The following is a 22,325-nucleotide window of genomic DNA, read 5'->3' on the forward strand; positions in this document are numbered from 1 at the left end:
TGAGGCCTGTCCAGGGGTGCAGAGGAGGTGAGGCCTGTCTAGGGGTGCAGAGGGGGAGAGGCCTGTCCAGGGGTGCAGATGAGGTGAGGCCTGTCCTGTGTTTGGGTGGTTCATAGAAGGTGGGGCCTGTCCAGGAGGGATGCAGTGGAGATGAGACCTGTTCGTCCATGCGGGGTGGTCGAGAGCTGAGTTTAAGTTTGTTCATTGTTGTCCCAAGAGATTTGTGGAATGAGTGTAAGTTGCTTGTAAACTGGCCAATTGAAGAGCCACAGAGTGAAGCGCCTCAAAATATTTTATTATGTATTACAAGAGAATAATGCAGATTTACAGACAATATTGCAAAGTCGAAGACCGGTTGAAAGAGTACGCATCATTTAGCGTTGCATCCAGAGGTTAGTGCACATGTCCAGCAAAATGTGAGGGGCTGCAGACCAACATTCTGGATGAGACTTTGTTGTAACCAAAGTACTGTAGTGACAATTGTATTACTAAGCAGAAGAAGATCAAAATAATAATAATGAGTGCTCAGACATAATTTTTCGAGACGGGTGACGAAAGTGGTTCTCACGGATTGTATTCTCGTTTTGATTCTGGGTTTGTTGCTGGTATGAATTTGGATATGCACGGCGTTGGTGTACAGAGTAATGATGTTCAGTATGTGGAAGGAGGAAATGTTGTTCCTCTGGGTCAGGGCCGTACTGGGAACCCAAACCAGGCCTGACAATTTTGACGGACCAGCTCCCTGCCTCTTTTGTTGCTGCGGGGGGCGATATAGCAGCACCACAGCAAAACCAGCCCCGAGTGACCAATATGTTTCCCGGCACTGAAGAATCGGCCCCCACTTATAGCTTCCTGGGGAAAAACCGGAAGCCCATTAAGGCCAGTCCGGCCTTGCTTAGGGTATAGGGTTTACTAACAGTGGCAATTTAAATACCTCAAACACTAATAATGTGCAGAATAAGACATGATCTGTGCGATGTTTGCAGGAACCTGGGAAACTGGAACATGAATCAGATGGCACCGAAAGGGATGTCTCAGTCAATTGTCCCAGCCCAACTGGCCTTTGTTACGAGCATGCAGAAACAAAGGCAGATATATTGGAACATACCTTCAGTCCAGATAGTCCCACAGCCCAATTCAGAATAGAACACCAAATTCTCAACAAATTCAGGATTTCAACAAAATCCTTTAGTGATTAATAAGGATTTTCCACGACTTGCATCTACACAAGAGTTTCTACTGGACTGAATCAGACACAATGACGGTGCCTGAGACGGGAGAAGGATTGCGTGCTTGGTGCAGTCCTAGAGGTCACCCAGAGTGGCCCTTTTGTGGAAGAAGTAAATGGGAATCCAGCATCACTTTTAATCAATAAATGTGCCTCCCGTTCCAACCCACCCCTCTTGGGAAAGGAGTCCAGGTTGTAGGCATTTCTAATGAACAAGTAATAAGCTGACAGCAAATGTTCCCGTACAAATTGGGTCATACATGAATGGCCAGAAACTTAAACTGTGATTAAGATACAGTTATTATGTTAGGGAATCACCTTGTAAAATGACTTGTGGCTTTTTGGGGAAGAGTCACAATTAATTATTCATTTTGTAGGTGTGGTTTATTAAATTACATTTTGTTGTGCCATGCTTTCATGAACATTCATTGATTGCTGTAATTTTTACCACATCATGAACCATGTCAATAATGTGTTCTCTCTGTCTAAAAACTTAAGAACTTTTCCTTGATTTCCAAATAAGCAGGTTATATGTCAGTTTGCTATTTGATATTATAAAAAAATGTTTTCTTATTTCGTAGCACACATTTGTTGTGGTGGTCTGTCTATTGACTTTACAGATAGAGTTAGTTCTGATTCTGGCTTTTGATATACTTTGGAGGTTACCAAAATGTGATCCTCCTGCAAATATTATGATAATTATTTCTCTGACTGAGTAACCATGTTCAGTAATTATTTGAAACCTTTAATATAGCTTTGATGCTTGTTGTAGCTCCAAAGGCAAGGGCCTTTACCAAGGGAGCGGTGCTTTAATGGACAGTATTTCCTGCTATTGCTGACTATAAGGTCATTACACTGTATTCCCCATGAGGGCAGAATATGTCAATTAATAATGCAACAGTGTCCCAGGGACCGAGGGGTTGAAACACCTCCGGTACTCCGGAACGTTTGTTTCACAGATTTTGCTGTGAATGTTCAACAGTCAACAGCCGCATGCGGGACCACAGTGGTTAATTGTTGAACATTCACAGCAATAGCTGTGAAAGGAGGCTGAAGTCAGTCCCTGGCTCTCCCTGGGCTCGTCTAAACTTATTTTCATCATTCAGATGAGCCAAAACAGATGCAGGAGATGAGCAGGCCCCCCCCGCTTCCCTTTGAGACGCCATTGACACTGCGACCTACGGGAGGAGGAATGGGGGAGGCTCCTGTGTGCCCTGCTGCAGGCTCTTTACTTTGCTTTCTCCTGCCCACTCCATGTATTTCAGAGAGGCAGAGGCTGTGTATAAGGACATTGTAATGTTGAGAGCAGCGGGCCTAAATCAGGTTGTATAGGCTGCTGCTGCTCCGTTGTCTCCAATGGAGGTCTCAACATTTCAGTGTTCCAAGCTTTGTCTGGTGAAGGATTTATTCCAATGTTCTAGTACTTTGGTCGCTGTCCTATAGGGCTCAAAAGACACTGACCCTCCACGTCATCCCTTCAGATAATTTATCAATAAAAAGCGCCAACACATTGATGCCTTGTTGCTTACATTGCTCAGCATTCGAACTCTGCATCAACTTGAACTTGAACTGAGAGAGCATGGTTTCTATAAATCTAAGAGTGTGGTAGATTTATGAAGTGTGGGCAGAATTATGTACAAGGACATTAACATACCTTTGCTAACCAGATTTTTTTGATTTGCAAGTTTCATGATCTGTAAATGTAAAGATGGGGGTTATGAAGACGTGGACTGGGTTGTTAGGGTTTGTTCTTTGAGACTGTGGGTGCACTCTATATTCACAGAGACCTCTTCCAGCAAGGGATCATGGTTCTTGGTGAACCAAAAAAGTACTTATTCATTAACCATAGTTGCTTCACAATGGCCTCCAGAGAACAAGAAATTCTTTTGTTTTGTAAGTTCAGGACGGTTATTTGGAAGATGGGATGAAGTGTATTTGCTGTCTGACACAAAACTATTTCTTTCCTTCCTTTCAAGGTATTCTGGAATGACCAGGCAGTGCATTGTGCTGCCACCCTTGGAGGAACACAAAATAAAATAACTGCCAGGTAAGGATTCCGATAACTCTAAGTTTCCTTTTCCCCTGTTTCTTCTTTCTCTATTCCCTTTCTTGATCTCTGTTTTGTTTTTGTCTCTTCACTTCAATATTTGACTCCCTGTGTGCACTATTCTTGTTGTTATCAAACTTATGGTAATGACCATGTTGGGTTGTAGTGCAAAGTCAGTTCCGTTTAAGTCAGTTTTGCCCAGCAGTTCCTTAACTATTGGCACATTTGTCTCCTCCTCAACACCACGTTATACTATCCTCTCTTTGTCCGTTCTTTCGGCATATTTTCTCTCTGGATCTGTCTTCCATCTCTTTACGCACTCCCATCCTGCCCTTTTCTGTCTTGTCTATTACAAGCAAAAGACACAGTACAAATGTGTGGACACACATGCACACAGTGCTTGCTTTAGGGTGGTGCAACCGGTGGAGCCGCCCCTGGTGCGGCCCTTGGGGGCACAGTGTTTAGATGTAACTTATGGGTTCACAAGCATCTGCTGCACAGTTTCCTGTGCTGGAACATGTGGTCAAAGTGGAATATAGCTTTTTTTTCTCTTTCCTCTATTTTGTGTTTCTCTTTTCTTGACCCTTTTTAGTTTCCTTTACTGTTGTGCTGTTTTTTTCTCTTTTTCAGGTGTTGCATTGCCCGGGTCCTGTCGGAGGAGTGTAATGAGTTCTGAGCCACCAAGTAAGTCCATATCATCCGCACAATTTGAAATAGTGAATTCCACTGAGCTAAAGGGACACAGCGTCAGCCTACAGTGCCATTTAAAGAACTGAGTGCAACAAGGCCAATTTCTTTGGTCAATAAAATGTCCCTTCCTAGATCATTGGAAAAGGAATAGATGAATAATTTAAGTGAGTAGGGGAGTAAGTAACATCTAATAATTCATTAAAAGAATTACAAATATCTCACTATCATACCAGCCTGATTCACAGAGAGTGTAAATTGAAAGTGTTGGCTGCTTCTGAGAATCTGTGGCGCAATATATGTGCAACTTGAGTTTCTTTCTTAAATATGCACTATGCTTGCTCCCCCATCCTTGATTTCCAGTGATCCCAAGCTCCCGATCTGCATTGTTACACCACTATCAGAAATGCAGCTCAAACTGATTTCCTATCTTGTTTTTGTCAATACTTTCTTTGTGCAAAGTATAAGATCATAAATATTTTTCTTTGTGTTCATTTACAATCTCTGACTCCGTTTCTACAGGTGACTGAAGCATGAACAGAAAAAAGTTTTAAATTTAGTGAAACACAACGAAAAGGATTATTTCAAGTAAAGTTAAAACATTCTGGAGCTCTAGAGAAGAAACACTTTCTATGTACCAGGAATGGTGAGGAACTTGGAGCGGAAGAAACTGGTGAATGTGAAAGTTGTCAAAATCCCTAAAGGAAACTGACCATAAATGTTTACTGAGTGTCAGTAACTGAGATTGAGGAGAACATTGGGCACAATTGATGCCCATGCAGTGCGCATGGGAATACTCAGTGGTGTAAATTCTGTTTGATGGTTTATGAGAAAAGCTTTATAGGCCCAAACCCTCCACAACAGATCAGTATCCGTAGATGTGATGTGACAGAACTGTCAAGAAGACTAATATCCTTGGTTTACAAGCGCAAGCTTTTGTTTCCATCTTCTGTGATTCAGAGGAGAGAAAACATTGTTTAAAAGAAAGTCATTGTAAATGCCCTTTCTCAGATGTTGTTACAGCAAAGACGCTGGATTATCATTTCCAATATAGGAAGATTTTTCCCCACCAAATCTGTCTCTTGGGTTGATCCGAGTGGTTTCCAAGTTTCCCAGACCTTCAAAGTCAATCATGTACATGCCTTAGCCTTAGCCGGTAGGTGTAAAAAGCATGTACTGGCACAGAAAGCTTAAAAGGGGCCAATTTTGCGTGATTGATAATACATAAAACCACCCTGGCATGCCCTAATCATCAGTCATTACTTGTGTGAACAAATACACTTAACAGGCAAACACTACACCTCAAAGACCTCGTCAGTGCTTTTAAAACTCCTAAATCAAATGTGATAAACTGGAGTCACAAAATCACCAGGCATAACTTGGAGAAAATGAATCCACGAGGAGCATCTTAATAAACACAAGGGGCTCCTCAGTGAAAGTGTATAAGAGAAGTTAGATAGGTGTCTTTAAAGGTAGGAACATGATCTCCAGGTAAAAACTATAATTAGTTAAATACAAATGTTATGAAGATCATCTGCAGTGCATTTTATAAGTTAATGTTGAGTGTAACATAAACAAGTACAGACTCTGGAATCAGATTTAGTCTTAAGATGGCATGTATCCAGGAACAGACCCAAATTGGAGAAACAAACAACTAGAGTATGAGCAAAGAATGTGAAAGCAGCTTTAGTTTTCAATCCCCCCTCACTAAACACAAGAGAAATCACACTGGACAAAATCCCTACCAGTGCCCTGAATGCCAGAAAAGCTTCAGTCACAAATCTTCTCTCATGCAACATGTGAAAACCCACACTGGTCAAAAACCATTTCAGTGCTCCACGTGCCAAAAAAGCTTCAGTTATTGGCGTAGTCTGATTCGACATCAGGGAACTCATACTGGACAAAAAACCTATCAGTGCTCTGAATGCTTGAAAAGCTTCAGTCGGAAATCCAACCTTACTGTGCATGAAAGAACCCACACTGGGCATAAACCCTATCAGTGTTCTGAATGCCCAAAAAGGTTCCATCAGAAATTCAGTTTAACTGTACATGAGAGAGTCCATACTGGGCTCAAACTGTATCGGTGCTCTGAATGCCAGAAAAGCTTCAGTCGGAAAATAACTCTCACGAACCATGAGAGCACTCACACTGGGCAAAAACCTTATCAATGCATAGAATGCCATAAACAATTCGGTCTGAAATCCAGTTTAATGTATCATGAGAAAACCCACACTAGGCAAAAACCTTATCAGTGCTCTGAATGCTGGAAAAGTTTTATTCAGAAATCTGAGCTCTCTCGACATGAGAATACTCACACTGGACTAAAACCTTATCAGTGCTCTGAATGCTGGAAAAGCTTTATTCAGAAATCTGAGCTCTCTCGACATGAGAGAACTCACACTGGGCAGAAACCGTATCAGTGCTCTGAATGCCAGAAAAGCTTCAGTCAGAAATCCAACCTCACTGTACATGAAAGAACCCACACTGGGCAAAAACCTTATCAATGCAAAGAATGCCATAAACAATTTAGTCTGAAATCCATTTTAATTCATCACGAGAGAACCCACACTGGGGAAAAACCTTATCAGTGCTCTGAATGCTGGAAAAGCTTTATTCAGAAATCTGAGCTCACTCGACATGAGAAAACTCACACTGGGTATAAACTGTATCAGTGTTCAGAATGCCAGAAAAGCTTCAGTCAGAAAATAAATCTCACTAGACATGAGAGAACTCACACTGGGCACTAACCTTCTTAGCTCTCTGAATACTGCAAAAGTTTCAGCCAGAAATCTGGTCTCACTCAACCTGCAAGAACTTACCGAGAAAAACCTTGTAATTTTTCTAAATGCCAGGGAAGTGTCTGCTGGAGATTCAATTTGATTCAACATGAAAATCAACAGCGGGAAAGAAAATTGTCAGTGCCCTCAATGTGACAAAAACTTTAGTTGTAAATGTAACCTTTCTACATAAGAGATACAATGTGGGAGAATAAAATTTGCTCACTGTAAACCCTGGGGGGAAGTTTCAGAACCGCAAAACCTTCAGATGAAGCAGCCACAAAGAAATCAATCCATTGATTATCCTACAAACTCTACTGAGAAAAGCACACAGCGAGGCATGGAAATGCTTGTAATAACTTAATTCCTTAATAACTATTTGTGGCCTCATTCCGTTCAGTGTGTTTTGCTCCCTGAGTGTTTATAAGCTGTGGCTCGGACCCACAAAGTCCATTCGATCCTGAACTTTGAGGCCACGCTCCTAGGATCAAGAATCTAAGTAACCTCAAACTGTTTCCAGCCTTAATGAGCTTCAGCAGGAAGCTGCAGCAGGAGTCCCTTTGTCGTAGGTCTCTATGGGACCAACATCTGCTCATGTCTGTGCCACTTAGGGCCAATCATTGAGAAAAACTAAAGGTGATGGATGGACTGGTAGTTGATCTCAGTAACATCCCACCACATCATTCTCTAGTCTTTGTACCACTACAGACAGGGCCAACTCCATACAAACCATTCTTGGCCCCACCATAAATAGTCCTAATGACTTCTGTTCTGAGGGGACACGGCCTCGTATTACAAAGATCCACTTTATTGACCTCTTTCCATGTCCTTTTTGCTAGAAATGGAACCTGCTTCCTATCTGCTGAGGACAGTTTCACCAGCTTTACAATCACATCAGATACACCCAAGAGCCTAATCATAAACTACGATATGACTAAAATACAACAAAATGCTATTCACAAACTACGTGCGGTCATTCTACCTCTCCTATCTTTTTCTTTGTAGAGTTGTCTGCCTCGACTGCTTAGTTTCTGCACATGTATACTTTTGTGGAGCAAATGTGAGAGGGACAGAGGGGAGTGGATGTAAAATGTGTAATATTTATGAATAAAGGGGAGGGCTAAGGAAGGAGTAAGGAGGGATTTAGGGAATCAAAAGCACTCACCCACAAATGAGTAAACCCATTGCTATTTATAAACCACAGCTCTAAAGTCACTACAGGCCTAATGTACCTTAAACAGTTCTAAATGTACTCCAGCTCAGAGCCGGAGTAAGGGCAACAACACATACGGCCATCCACTGGAATTGCAATACACTCCCATAAATAATAATGGAGCTACGGACATGAATTAAAACCCCGCAGGAAATCATGGTAAATTAAATATTTTAAATTAGTTAAAAATCTAAATAAATTAAATTCAATGGCAAAAAATATCTAAAAAGAAAACAAAACTCATTATTTTATAATGTTTTAATAACATCTGTTTGATTGAAACACTAATATAACATTCATTTTTAGAAAAGTATAATTACATTTGTTATAATTAATGCTCCTCATCACATTTTTCACAAAATTATTAATACATAATATAAATGTTAATTTAGGTGGGACACCTTTAATTGAACTTTAAAAAGAATATAATCTTCTACATTTTCAACTTGGGTGGAGTTTTCCCTGTGTAAAAAATATAAAGAATGTTTCAATTGTTCATTACACTTGAAACAAATGTAATATTTTTAGGTTAAATACAAATGGAACTTGTATATACTTTAAATATAGAACAAAGTAAGAAATGCTACAGTAATATTTTGTATTTTAATTAGATATTTAATTCATTTTAAATGTAAAAAAAATTATTTAAAGATCTGTTTAAAAATCCAAACTAGGTAAGATCATCTTATTTTCCTATTATGTACTCAGAATTACTGAATTACCTTACTCACCTCTGTTCAGAGGGGACACATCCTTAAAAATGTATGTTTAGAATTAATTCTTTTTTTATAGTTGCAATATTTTTAAAATTAAAAGATTAAAATATGTTATCACAAACTAATGAATTTTAAAGTATATGTCATTTTACAGCATTCTTTTGAAGGTATATGTAGTTTTATAAGGCAAAACACATTATTTTATCTTTATTTTCTAACGGGTTCGATTTTTAGGTCTCGCCCTCCATTATTTTTTAAGGGACGGTGTTGCATTACCAGTGGTTGGCCATGTGTGGTGCTGCACTTTCTATTGCTCCACTTTGTATGTAGTAAGTTTCATTTGTAAATTTTACTCCACCTCTATTTAAGTGTGTGCAGACGTAGAAGTCCACACTTTTCAGTAACTTTATACTTGTAATGGTGAATAGCTAAAAGTAGCAAAGTTACTCTAAGAGCATCCTTGCATGTATAGATTACACACAGGTGTAAGATACATTTGTGAATAGCCTCGAGGCGTCCAACTCAACCTGAGAGTTTCATTTTTGTGGTAATGCTAAAGTGGACGCCGCACTTGGGCAGTTATTAAAGTGAATGGGATGATCCTGCGAAAACAACAGAGCACTCGTCTGATGTGTTTGTTTGGCTGAAGAGCAGCAACGAATATCTTGAAGTAATTTTCATGGACTTGCTACTTCACTCGGCCTCCTGATGGACTCTTGTAGCAGCTATTTGATACTGTAGTAGTAGGATAAGGTACTTTCTCCATTTTGTTAACCATGTTATCATGATTTGATTTGATATGTACCCTTCTCCTCCTCCTATTACCTGATGTTGTATTTACCGGCACATTGGTGCTGAAATCTCATCTGCTGTTAACTGGTTCTGAGGGGCTTGTATTCTTATACGATGAACAGTTATTACTCTTGCTGTACGGCTACAATGTAAGCAGCGAGAGCCCAAAATCTGAGATCCCTGCACCTTGAGCTGCCTTCATTGGTATTCTACCTTTACACGTGGATAACTGAAATATGGGTTTGAAGCGTTGATTGACCTTTGAACCTGTTGTGATGTAACTTGACGGTTACAAGTTTCATGTTTGAACCATCAGCGTGAGCTCCAGTACGCTGCTTGTTCGCACAACACAATCCGTACTTTCACTGGGATCATCAACCTTGAACCATCTCCATAACACGGAGCTCTGAAGACTTTCCAGCTGTTGTAACTGCCTGAAGTTTCACGCATTTTGATGGCCGTAAATTGTGGTTCAACTTGATGAACCAACTCTACTTTGTGTTCATTTTTAACTTCAAGCCACTTCTGTGCATCTCGTCAGCTTCGGGGACCGATTGAGTCCAAAACCTTGAATCAAATTCCAGTGATAATCATCACCAGAAACTGGACTTACTGGTGCCACCTTGAGCATGGCTAATGAGGACAAATACTATTGTGTATGTGGCTTCATCATTGAGTCAGTGGATCTGCTTTTTGTTCTTAATTGTCTTTTTTTGTGGTTTCGAAGACAGAACTTACTGTGCCCTTTATTTTCTTTGGGACAGCTGTTTTGCTAATCAATAATCCTTAAAACACTGACCTGGTTTTGATTTTACTCCAGAGTAATTATTAAATATTACTGTTTATCAAAACTTGTTTTGAATGTTGAATTTCTTTGTCTCTTTAGTTTTTACTACATTGTATTGAAATTTGTGACTTCCACTGTTTTGCTTTACTTTCGAGCATGGCCTTATTGCTCAACCCACATTACCAAAAGCGAGCTAAGGACACTTTAGTGAAAGACACATTTACCTTTTATGACCAAAGTATGGGAACAGGAAAGCCGGCTGATTCCAGGAAGCAGACCATTGAGCTGGAAAGGTTACTGTCTTAGGTGAAATCTGCACCGACTAGATGAAAAATGTAAAAACCATAAGGGGAGCTGTTTGCAGCTGTGTCCCCAGAATGTGAGAATGTCACCCTCTCTCAAACAGCTGATAGAACTAAAGATGCACCCTGCAGACATTCAGGTCTCAACAACTGAGACTGCCCACTCATATCATACAACAGTCACACTGTTACCTGAGTCACTTTACAGTGTACTGTGTACAAGCATTTTACAGAAATAAGTTGTGTTGTGCGTTGTGAACAGGGTGTCATCCCCCTCTGTATGTAAATGAGCTTCTGTGACCAGACACCAGAGGCTCCCATCTCTTCTAGTGCAGATGATAATGTGAGCACTGTAACGTAATCACAAACGAGGACTGTATCAAGAAATAATAGGCTTTCAAGTCACACAGCTGTGGTTATCTAGTTCGTTTTTGGTTTTCAATTTACGTTAAATTGCATCAATTTTCCAGTTACTTTTTTCTCAGTCCATCATTTTATATCACTCTTTGCGCTCCATCAATTAAACATACTACTAACATCATTCTCACACTCCTAATACTACTAACAGCATGCTACTCTTCTGATACTACTATCAGCACTCTCACACTACTGTAATACTACTGAAAGCACACCACTGTAGTATTAAGAGTGTGAGAGTGGTGTTAGTAGTATTAGAAGAGTGCTGTCTGTAGTATCAGAAGAGTGCTTTGCTGTCAGTAGTATTAAGAGTGTGAGAGTGATGTTAGAAGTATTAGAATGAGGAGTTCTGTCAGTAGTATTAGAAGAGTGGTGTGCTTTCAGTAGTATTACAGTAGTGTGAGAGTGCTGATAGTAGTATCAGAAGAGTAGCATTTAGTTAGTAGTATTACGAGTGTGAGGGTGATGTTAGTAGTATTAGAAGAGTGCTGTCAGAAGTGTTAGAAGAGTGGTGTGATTTCAGTAGTATTAAGAGGTGTGAGAGTCTTGTTAGTAGTATTGGAAGAGTGCTGTCTGTAGTAGCAAAATAGTGGTTTGCTGTCAGTAGTATTAAGAGTGTGAGAATGATGTTAGTAGTATTAGAAGAGTGCTGTCTATAGTATCAGAAGAGTGGTGTGCTGTCAGTAGTATTAAGAGTGTGAGAATGATGTTAGTAGTATTAGAAGAGTGCTGTCAGTAGTGTTAGAAGAGTGGTGTGCTTTCAGTAGTATTACAGGAGTGTGAGCGTGCTGGTAGTAGTTTCAGAAGAGTGGCATGCTGTTGGTATTAGGAGTGTGAGAGTGATGTTAGTAGTATTAGAAGAGTGCTGCCTGTAGTATCAGAAGAGTGCTTTGCTGTCAGTAGTATTAAGAGTGTGAGAGTGGTGTTAGTAGTATTAGAAGAGTGCTGTCTGTAGTATCAGAAGAGTGCTTTGCTGTCAGTAGTATTAAGAGTGTGAGGGTGATGTTAGTGGTATTAGAAGAGTGCTGTCAGTAGTGTTAGAAGAGTGTTGTGCTTTCAGTAGTATTACAGGAGTGTGAGAGTGCTGGTAGTGGGTATCAGAAGAGTGGCATGCTGTTAGTATTAGGAGTGTGAGAGTGATGTTAGTAGTATTAGAAGAGTGCTGTCTGTAGTATCAGAAGAGTGCTTTGCTGTCAGTAGTATTAAGAGTGTGAGGTGATGTTAGTAGTATAAGAAGAGTGCTGTCAGTAGTGTTAGAACAGTGCTGTGCTTTCAGTACTATTACAGGAGTGTGAGAGTGCCGGTAGTAGTTTCAGAAGAGTGGCATGCTGTCAGTAGTATTAAGAGTGTGAGAGTGATGTTAGTAGTATTAGAAGAGTGCTGCCTGTAGTACCAGAAGAGTGGTTTGCTGTCAGTAGTATTAAGAGTGTGAGGTGATGTTAGTAGTATAAGAAGAGTGCTGTCAGTAGTGTTAGAACAGTGCTGTGCTTTCAGTAGTATTACAGGAGTGTGAGAGTGCTGGTAGTAGTTTCAGAAGAGTGGCATGCTGTCAGTAGTATTAAGAGTGTGAGAGTGATGTTAGTAGTATTAGAAGAGTGCTGCCTGTAGTATCAGAAGAGTGGTTTGCCTTCAGTAGTATTAAGAGTGTGAGAGTGATCTTAGTAGTGTAGAAGAGTGTTGTTAGTAGTGTTAGAAGAGTGGTGTGCTTTCAGTAGTATTACAGGATTGTGAGAATGCTGGTAGTAGTATTAGAAGAGTGCTGTTTGTAGTATCAGAATAGTGGTTTGCTGTCAGCAGTATTAAGAGTGCAAGAGTGATGTTATTAGTATTAGAATGAGGAGTGCTGTCAGTAGTATTAGAAGAGTGGTGTGCTTTCAGTAGAATTACCCGAGTGTAAGAGTGCTGGTAGTAGTATCAGAAGAGTCGCATGCTGTTAGTAGTATTACAGGAGTAGAAGAAGTAAATGGGAATCCGGGATATTTTTTGATCAATAAATGTGCTACCCGTTCCACAGTCAGACTGATGGGAGCGCCCAACCAACCCCTCCTGGGAAAGGATTCCAAGTTGTAGGCATTTCTAATAAACAACTAATAAGCTGCCAGCAAATGTTCCCGTACAAATTAGGTCAATGATGAATGGCCAGAAACTTAAACTTAAGATCCAGTTATTATGTTAGGGAATAACCTTGCAAAATTACTTGTGGCTTTTAGAGGAAGAGTCACAATTCATTATTCATTTTGTAGGTGTGGTTTATGAAATTACATTTTGTTGCGCCATGTTTTCATGAATATTCATTGTTTGCTGTCATTTTTACCTCATCATGAAACATGTAAATAATGTGTTCTCTCTGTCTAAAAAAAAGTATAAAATTACTGTTTTGGGATACTTGCTGCAATTGTCTTATTTTACCCTTTTCCTAAAGGCAGACTACATGTCAGTCCTCTTACTGATTTTGTACTTAAGAACTTTTCCTTGATTTTTAACTAAGCAGATTCTATGTCAGTTTGCTATTTGATATTATAGAAAAACGTTTTCTTATTTCTAAGCACACATTTGTTGTGGTGCTCTGTCATTGACTTTACATCAAGAGTTATTTCTGATTCTGGCTTTTGATATACTTTAGAGGTTACCATTATGTGATTCTCCTGCAAATATTATGAAAATTATTTCTGTGACTGAGTAACCATGTTTATACCTTCAGTAATTATTTGAAACCTTTAATATAGCTTTGAAGCTTGTTGTAGCTCTAAAGGCAAGGGCCTTTACCAAGGGAGCAGTCCTTCAATGGGCAGTATTACCTGCTACGGCTGACTATAAGGTCTTGACACTGTTTGCCCCATGAGGGCAGAATGTGTTAATTAATAAAACAACGGTGTCCCAGAGACCGAGGGGGTTGAAACACCTCCAGTGCTCTGAAGCCTTTGTTTCAAAGCTGTTGCTGTGAATGTTAACAGTTAACAGCCGCATGCAGGACCATGGCGGTAAATTGTTGAACATTCACAGCAATAGCTGTTAAAGGAGGCTGAAGTCAGACTCTGGTTCTCCCTGTGCTCGGTTGTTTTGTAAATCCAGGACGGTTATTTGTAAAATGTGATGAAGTGTGATTGTCGTCTGATGCAAAATAATTTCTTTACTTCCTTTCAAGGTATTCTGGGATGACAGGAAGTGCAGCGTGGCTGCCACCCTTTCGGAAACAAAGAAAATAATTGTCAGGTAAGGATTCCTATAACTCTATTACTCTCTCCGTGCACTATTCTTGTTGTTATCAAACTTCTGATAATCACCTGATGGAGCCACATTCCTCCTGGAACATGTTGGGTGGTGCAGTGCAGGCCCAGTTCCCTTTAGGTCAGTTTTGCCTAGCAGTTCCTTAACTATTATCAAATTTGTCTCCTCCTCTACACCACGTGATGATGGTTCACCCTGATTAGAGGTGCCACGCTGTTGCGCAGCTACTGAGTTTAGCAAGTGACTGTGATTTAAAAATGTTATTGAATCATTGTGTGCGTTCTAATGGGGCAATATTTTAAAACTATTTTAGGCACTCTTCTGCTTTTTTTCTTCATCTCAGGGGGGTGGGGGGCTTGTGAGGGTCTTTTGCTCCTTTGCCGGTCCACCACGGCTCGCTAATTGTGTGGAAGGAAGTGAGTGTTTCACTGTTGCTTCTCTACTCCACTTCCTGTCCCAGATCGATGGGCAGTGCTCTAGTTGTTTCTGACTGGCCCAGCTATTTAATCTGAATGCCAGGCCGGACGCGCTGCAAACGCACGCAGCAGGCGCGCCAAAGACACGCCTGTCTGTGCCCGTCCGTGCCAAGTTTACGCCTTGTGCCAGGGACGCTGGCCTTTTTATTGTAGATCCTGATAAACCCCTTGTTTACGCAAGAAGACAGCTCTTGGAGCTTCAATGACAGAAGGATGTGCACTGCAGGTCGATGAACTGTGAGCATTGGGCTATATGAGTGTAAGACAGTCATTCCATTTGCGGTAGCTAAAAAACCCAAGGTGACGTGTCAGCCCTACCCTTACCCATGAAACAGCCCTTTTCAGGGAATCACCTGAGCGCCTGATCTCTGATTAAACATAGGGCAGAATTTAATGATTTTGTCTCCTTCCGTAGGCCTGATTGGGTATTTATTACTGAAACCTGGGCTAGAGATTGCTCAGGGCCTGACCTGGTGGAGGCCATCCCCTCAGGGTATGCTCTGTCAGGAAGGATAGGGGGGTTTGGGAGTACTTTATAAAGACACCTTCTCGTGCTTCACAGAGGCCTTCACCACTCCCTCAGATCCCTATCAGGCCCTATGTTTCTCCTTTAAGATCCTACCCACTGACAGTTTTGTGGGAGTGGTCACCTTCCGGCCTCCCGGGCCCAGAGGAATGTTTAATCAGGACTTCAGCAATCGGATTGTGCCTTATTTGGCTAGATGCAATGTCACTCTTTGGGTGATTTTAACTTCCATTTGGAGAAAACTCTGCTCTGAAATGCAGGTTTTCCTGGAAGCTATGGACTCCTCAGCTGGGGAGGAGCCCCTCTCATACGGCGGGACACATTCTGGACGGGATCTTCTCTAACAATCCGAGGATAGAGGTGAATGATCCTATCCCACTCCCTTGGTCTCATCATTATGCCATTCCATGTTTTCGGCGAATTGCAGAATCCCACCCAGATCCTAATTTTAAAAACAGGGTGGAGATGAGGAGAAACCGTAGCCGCATAAATAAGGAGGTTCTTCTAATTAAGCTTAGCAATTATTGCTGTCTCACCCACCTGGATGTTAACTCAATCTTTGATGATTTTTCCAACTGGCTCTTGGCGGCTCTGGACTCTTTTGCCTCTCTTAAGGAGCTTTATGTGGCCAGAAAAACGCCCTTCGGCACCCTGGTTCACCGAAAGATTGAGAAACCTTAGGCAGGTATGCCGACAGCAGGAAAAAAATATGGGGCTGTGAGCTTCTCCCAGCCAAAAGGGACCTGCATAAACTCAAATTGAAGGAATACAGGCTAGCTATTAATGAGGAAAAAGTAGCTATTCCAAGATGCCGGAATCCATCAAATCCCAGGGGGAACTCTTCACTGTGATTAATTCCCTCCTAGCCCCCTCGGCTTCTGCCAACACCGAGGTCTCCCAGGAACTATGTGATAAAAAGGCATGCTTTTGTATGACAAAATCAAGGACATATATTCCTCCCTGGAGATATCGAATGTCGGAGGGTCAAAGGCCGATAGTCCTTCAGATTCTCTGGTAGCTCCTCCAAAGGATTGATGATTGAGCGCCTATCACCCCATACTTCAAGAAGACATGGAGCGGATGTTAAGGGGAATTAGATCTGGCACCCCCACGGAGGCCTGTCCCCTGAAGATCCTGAAACTACGAATGGAGGCTATTGTTCCTACTTTGACCGTAGTTCTTAATGCCGTTATTACTTCTGGTACAAAAGGGGGTGGTGCTGGACGGAGCATCTGAACCAATCAAACACTCACACTCAGTCAACAGATCTGGGTTTGATCCATCACCGTTCTTTAGCCCACTCTGCCACCCCAGTTCAGACATGGCCATATGCAAATCTGTCTGACCCTGTGCCTCATGGGAACAGTCCAGCCCGAAGTTATTACTTCTGGCCAGTATCCCACTGCCTGCAAAACAGCCATGGTTAAACCTCTCTTAATAAAGCCCTCTCTAGATCCGGCGGAACTAAAGAGCTACCGGCCTATTTCTCTGTTGCCTGTCCCCGCTAAAATCTTGGAGAAACACCTGAACCTCCATCTTAGCACCTGTCTGGAGGATCATCAGTTGCTCGATGGCTCGCAACATGGGTTCAGAAGTGAGCACAGTACAGAGACGGCGTTAACCGTTGTTTTTAATAACATTCGACAACAGGTCGACACAAGTCACACCACCTTACTGACCCTTCTGGACCTAACGGCAGCCTTCTATACTATCTCTCCCCTTAGATTGGCTGGGAGGCTCCGGGAAATAGGGATTGAGTGTTCCGCCCTTATTTTGCTAACAACTTTCCTCACGGAACAGGCTCAAAGAGTTACAATGGGTGAATTCCTTTCTGCTCCGAAACGGCTGTTCTGCGGAGTTCCCCAGGGATCCTCATTGAGTCCAACCCTTTTAACCTTTATGTAGCCCCGCTTGCCAGGGTTGTAAGATCTTTTGGCCTAGAAGTGTTATCCTATGCTGATGACACTCAAATCATGATTAGCATCACTGAGAGTGTTGAAGCTTCAGCAGCAAATTTTAAAAGCTGCATGCAGGCGGTAGCTGCATGGATGGTAGAGAACTATCTAAGACTCAATGGGGATAAAACTGAGATTTTACTTTTCGGAGACAATCAGGAGATTTGGTCCAGGGCCTGGTGGCCAGATGCGCTTGGATCTTGCCCTGGCCCTGGCCTCAGTGCCAAAAATCAAGACATCAGAGTTGATACCTCCCTCTCCTTGGGCCCCCAAATAAATAGAACAGTCTCCTACACCGACTCCAACTTGTGCAGAATGCTGCTGGCAGGCTGGTGATGGGCCTTCCTAAATTCTACTCTGTTGCAGCTACCATCAAGAGCCTTCATTGGCTTCCTTTGTGTCGGAGAATTGAGTTTAAAGTCCTGTGTTTGGTGCACAAGGTCTTTTACAATATGTGATCAGAAGACATTAAAAAACTGTTTTGGTGATATGTCCCTGGTAAGCAGTTAAGATCTTCCAGCAAGAATTTGGTGACTGTGCCTAGATTCAGGAAATCTAGATGGGGGGAGGTCCTTTTCGCTGGCTGTTGAACTCTCTTCCTCTTTCAATTTCGATTCTGCAAACTTATTCCTCATTCCGTAACGCCTTGAATACCTGGCTCTTTACCAATAAGAATCTGTAATCCCTGTATCTATGGACACCCCTGATCATGATCCCTATCCGGAGCGCCTTGATGCCCCTGGGCTAAGTTCGCTCCCTCTGTTTGTTCTTTCGGCATCTTTCATCTCTGGATCTGACTTTCATCTCTTTGCGTCCTCCCATCCTACCCTTTTCTGACTTGTCTACTACAAGCAAAAGACACAGTACTTGTGGGCTTGCTTTAGGGTGGTGCGACCAGTGGAGCTGCTCCTGGTGCTGACCCTGGGGGCACTTTGTTTAGAAGTAACTTATGTGTGTACAAGCATCTGCCGCAGAGTTTCCTGTGCCGGACCCTTGTGGTGAAAGTGGAAGATAGCCTTTTTTCTCTTTCCTCTTTCCTCTGTTTTGTGTTTTTCTTTTCTTGACCCTTTTTGGTTTCCTTTACTGTTGTGCTGTTCAATAAAATGTCCCTTCCTAGATCACTGGAAAAAGGATTTGATTAACAATCTAGGTTGGCAGGGGAGTAAATAACATCTAATAATTCATTAAAAGTATTACAAATATCTCACTATGACGCCAGCCGTTGCCACAGAAGTTGCAATTTGATAGTGTTGTCTGCTTCTGAGAATCTGTGTTTCTTTCTTAAATATTCACTTCTTTTGCTCTCACATCCTTGATTTCCAGTGATCCCAAGGTCTCTGTTTCACCACTATCAGAAATGCAACTCAAACTGATTTCCTATCTTGTTTTTGTTAATACTTTCTTTGTGCAAAGTATAAGGTCACAAATATTTTTTCTTTGTGTTCATTTACAATTTTTGACCCCATTTCTACAGGTGACAGAAGCATGAAGACAAAAAAGAAGGTTTAAATTTAGTGAAATACAACGAAAAGGAATACTTCAAGGAAAGTAAAGACATTCTCGAGCTCTAGAGAAGAAACACATTCTATGTGCCAGGAATGGTGAGAACGTTGGAGCAGAAGAAACTGGTGAATGTGAAAGTTGTGAAATCCCTAAAGTAAAATGATCATAAATGTTTACCAAGTGTCAGTAACTGAGATTGAGGAGAACATTGGCCACAATTGATCCCCACCCAGTGCACTTGAGAAAACTCAGTGCTGTGAATTCTGTTTGATGGCTTATGAGAAATGCTTTGGAGACCTAAACCCTCCCCAACAGATCAGTATCCGTAGATGTGATGTGATGTGACAGAACCGTCAAAAAGACTAATATCCTCGGTTTACAAGCGCAAGCTTTTGTCTCTGTCTCCTGGAGACGAGAGGAGAAAAAAGATTGTTTAAAAGGAAGTCAATGTAAATACGCTTTCTCAGATGTTGTTACAGCAAAGATGCTGGATTATCATTTCCAATATACAAAGCTTTCCCCCACCAACTCTTGGGTTGATCCGAGTGGTTTCAGAGTGTCCTGTACCTCCAAAGTGGATCATGTACCTGTCTTAGCCACTTAGCAAAAAAGCATATACTGACAGAAAGTATAAAAGGGGCCAGTGTTACGCTGTTGATAATTCATAAACCACCCTGGCATGCCCGAATCATTACTTGTATGAACAAACATACCTAACAGGCAAACACTAAACCCCAAGGACCTTATTAGTGCTTTTAAAACTCCTAAATCAAATGTGATAAACTAGAATCACTAAATGAGACTAATTAAACTAGAGAGAATTTACCCGGACATAACTTGGAGAAAATGAATCCATGAGAGGCCTCTTAATCAATACAAGGGGCTCCTCAGTGAAAGTTAATAAGACAAGTTAGATTGGTGCCTTTAGAGGTAGGAAGTTAATGTTGAGTTGTAACATAAACAAGTACACGATCCGAAATCAGATTCAGTCTTAAGATGGCATGTATCCAGGAACAAACCCAACTCGGAGAAACAAACAACTCGAATAAGAGCAATGAATGTGAGAACAGCTTTAGTTATCAATCCAGCCTCACTAAACATGAGACAACTAGCTCTGGACGAAAACCCTATCAGTGTCCTGAATGGCAGAAAGGCTTCACTCGCAAATATAACCTTACGGTACATGAAAGAACCCACACTGAGCATAACCCCTATCAGTGTCCAGAATGCCAGAAAAGCTTCAGTCCTAAATCTAGTGTTGTTATGCACGTAAGAACCCACACTGGACAAAAACGATATCAGTGCTCCTCATGCCAAAAAAGCTTCAGTTTTAGTGGAAGTCTGATTAAACATCAGAGAACCCACACTGGACAAAAACCTTATCAGTGCTCTGAATGCTGTAAAAGCTTCAGTAGCAAACACAATCTCACTTTACATGAAAGAACCCACACTGGACAAAAACCTTATCAGTGTTCTGAATGCTGTAAAAGCTTCAGTAGCAAATCCATTCTAACTGTACATGAAAGAACCCACACTGGGCAAAAACCGTATCAGTGCTCTGAATGCTGTAAAAGCTTCAGTCAGAAAAGCAGCCTTACTGTACATGAAAGAACCCACACTGGGCTTAAACCGTATCAGTGCTCTGAATGCTGTAAAAGCTTCAATCAAAAAAGCCACCTTACTAAACATGAAAGGACCCACACTGGGCATAAACCGTACCAGTGTTCTGAAGCCAAAAAGGTTTCTATTACAAATTCGGTTTAACTCAACATCAGAGAATCCATACTGGGCTCAAACCGTATCAGTGCTCTGAATGCCAAAAACGTTTCTATCAGAAATCGGGTTTAAATGTACATCAGAGAATCCATACTAGGTTAAAACCGTATCAGGGTTCTGAATGTTAGAAAAGCTTCAGTCATAAAATAACTCTCACTCACCCTGAGAGAACTCATACTTGGGAAAAACCTTATCAGTGCTCTCAATGCCGGAAAGGATTCAGTCAGAAATCCAACCTTACTAAGCATGAAAGAACCCACACTGGGCTCAAACCGTGTCAGTGCTCTAAATGCCAAAAAAACTTCAGATTGAAAGAAAGTCTCACTAGACATGAGAGAACCCACACTGGACAAAAACTATATCGGTGCTCTGAATGCCGGAAAGGATTCAGTTGGAAATCCAACCTTACTGTGCATGAAGGAACCCACACGGGGCTCAAACCGTATCAGTGCTCTGAATGCCAAAAAAGCTTCAGATTGAAAGAAAGTCTCACTAGACATGAAAGAACTCACACTGGACAAAAACCTTATCAGTGCTCTGAATGCTCGAAAAGCTTCAGTCGGAAATCCAGCCTTACTGTACATGAAATAACCCACACTGGGCATAAACCGTATCAGTGTTCTGAATGCCAGAAAAGCTTCAGTCATAAAGCAACTCTCACTACACATGAGAGAACTCACAGTGGGGAAAAACTTTCTTAGCTCTCTGAATGCTGGAAAAGTTTCAGCCGGAAATCTGGTCTCACTCAACCTGCGAGAACTTACCTGGAAAACCTTGTCATTGTTCTAAATGCCTGGGAAGTGTCTGCTGGAGATTCAGGTTGATTCAACAATAGAGAGCCCACAATGTGAAAGAAAATGATCTGTGCTCTCAATGTGACAAAAACTTCAGTTGTAAATGTAACCTTACCACATAGGAGAGACAATGTGGTAGAATAAAAGGTGCTCACTGTAAACCCTGAGGAGGAGCTTTCAGCATTGCAAAACATTTACATGAAGCAGCCACAAAGACTCCACTCCATTGATTGTCCAAAAAACTGTCTACTCAGAAAAGAACACAGTGTGGGATGGAAATGCTTGAATTAACCTCATTCCTTTGTTACTATTTGTGGCCTCATTCCGTTCAGTGTGTTTTGTTCCCTGAGTGTTTATAAGCAATGACTGACCCACAAAGTCCATTGGACCCTGAACTTTGAGGCCACGCCCCCAAGGGTCTGGAATGCATGTAACCTCAAACTGTTTCCAGCCTTAATGAGCCTCACCAGGGGGCTGCAGCAGGAGTCCCTTTGTCGTAGGTCTCTAAGGGACCAACGTCTGCTCATGCCTGTGCCACGTAGGGGTGATCATTGAGAAAAACTAAAGGTGATGGATGGACTGGTAGTTAATCTCGGCACCATCCCACCACATCATTCTCTAGTCTTTGTGTAACTACAGACAAGGTCAGCCATATGCAAACCATTCTTGGCCCCATCCTAAATAGACTTCTGTTCCAAAAGGACACAGCCTCGTATTACAAAGATCCACACGAGTTGGCTCTTTCCATCTTCTTTTTTTTTCAAATGGAACCTGCTATCCCCTTAACCATGCCTCAGGCCTGCCACGTTCCATGCTTTGGCTCTTATAATCAACCTTGAACCATCTCCATAACTTGGAAGCGCCGAAGAATTTGCAGCTGTTGTAACTGCTTGAAGTTTCCCCCATTTTGATGGCAGTGGATTCAGGTTCAACTTGCTAGCCCAACTCTACTCTGTGGAAATTTTGCACTTCGAGCCACTTCTGTGCAGCTCGTCACCGTCTGAGACTGATTCAGCCAAAAACCTTGCTTCAAATTCCAGTGTTAACTATCACCAGAGACTAAACGTATCTTTGTCCTCTCGAGCATAGCTACCAAAGTCA

General features: G+C 41.6%; 1 protein-coding gene, 1 long non-coding RNA gene and 1 pseudogene across 2 annotated transcripts; all 3 read left to right on the top strand.

Moving 5' to 3' along the window:
* The first annotated feature begins 3,202 nt into the window (after positions 1-3,202).
* On the top strand, positions 3,203-19,333 carry LOC147664093 (uncharacterized). Its single transcript, XR_015305191.1, has 4 exons — positions 3,203-3,275; positions 3,906-3,959; positions 14,112-14,179; positions 18,626-19,333. It is a non-coding gene; the product is annotated as an uncharacterized LOC147664093 (long non-coding RNA).
* Positions 5,609-6,709, top strand: LOC147664094 (uncharacterized). Its single transcript, XM_086949989.1, has one exon. It carries the CDS (start codon positions 5,624-5,626, stop codon positions 6,707-6,709), a length of 1,086 nt encoding a protein of 361 aa, XP_086806115.1. The 5' UTR covers positions 5,609-5,623.
* Positions 19,334-19,650: 317 nt separating the features above from the next.
* Positions 19,651-22,119, top strand: LOC147664095 (uncharacterized; annotated as a pseudogene).
* Positions 22,120-22,325: the final 206 nt, after the last annotated feature.

Source organism: Lissotriton vulgaris, unplaced genomic scaffold, assembly GCF_964263255.1.
Source record: "Lissotriton vulgaris unplaced genomic scaffold, aLisVul1.2 SCAFFOLD_1464, whole genome shotgun sequence".
NCBI lineage: Eukaryota > Metazoa > Chordata > Amphibia > Caudata > Salamandridae > Lissotriton > Lissotriton vulgaris.

What these genes read in the sequence shown, in the direction of transcription:
- LOC147664094 (XM_086949989.1), top strand. Translation starts at nt 5,624, where the DNA reads ATGAGCAAAGAATGTGAAAGCAGCTTTAGTTTTCAATCCCCCCTCACT.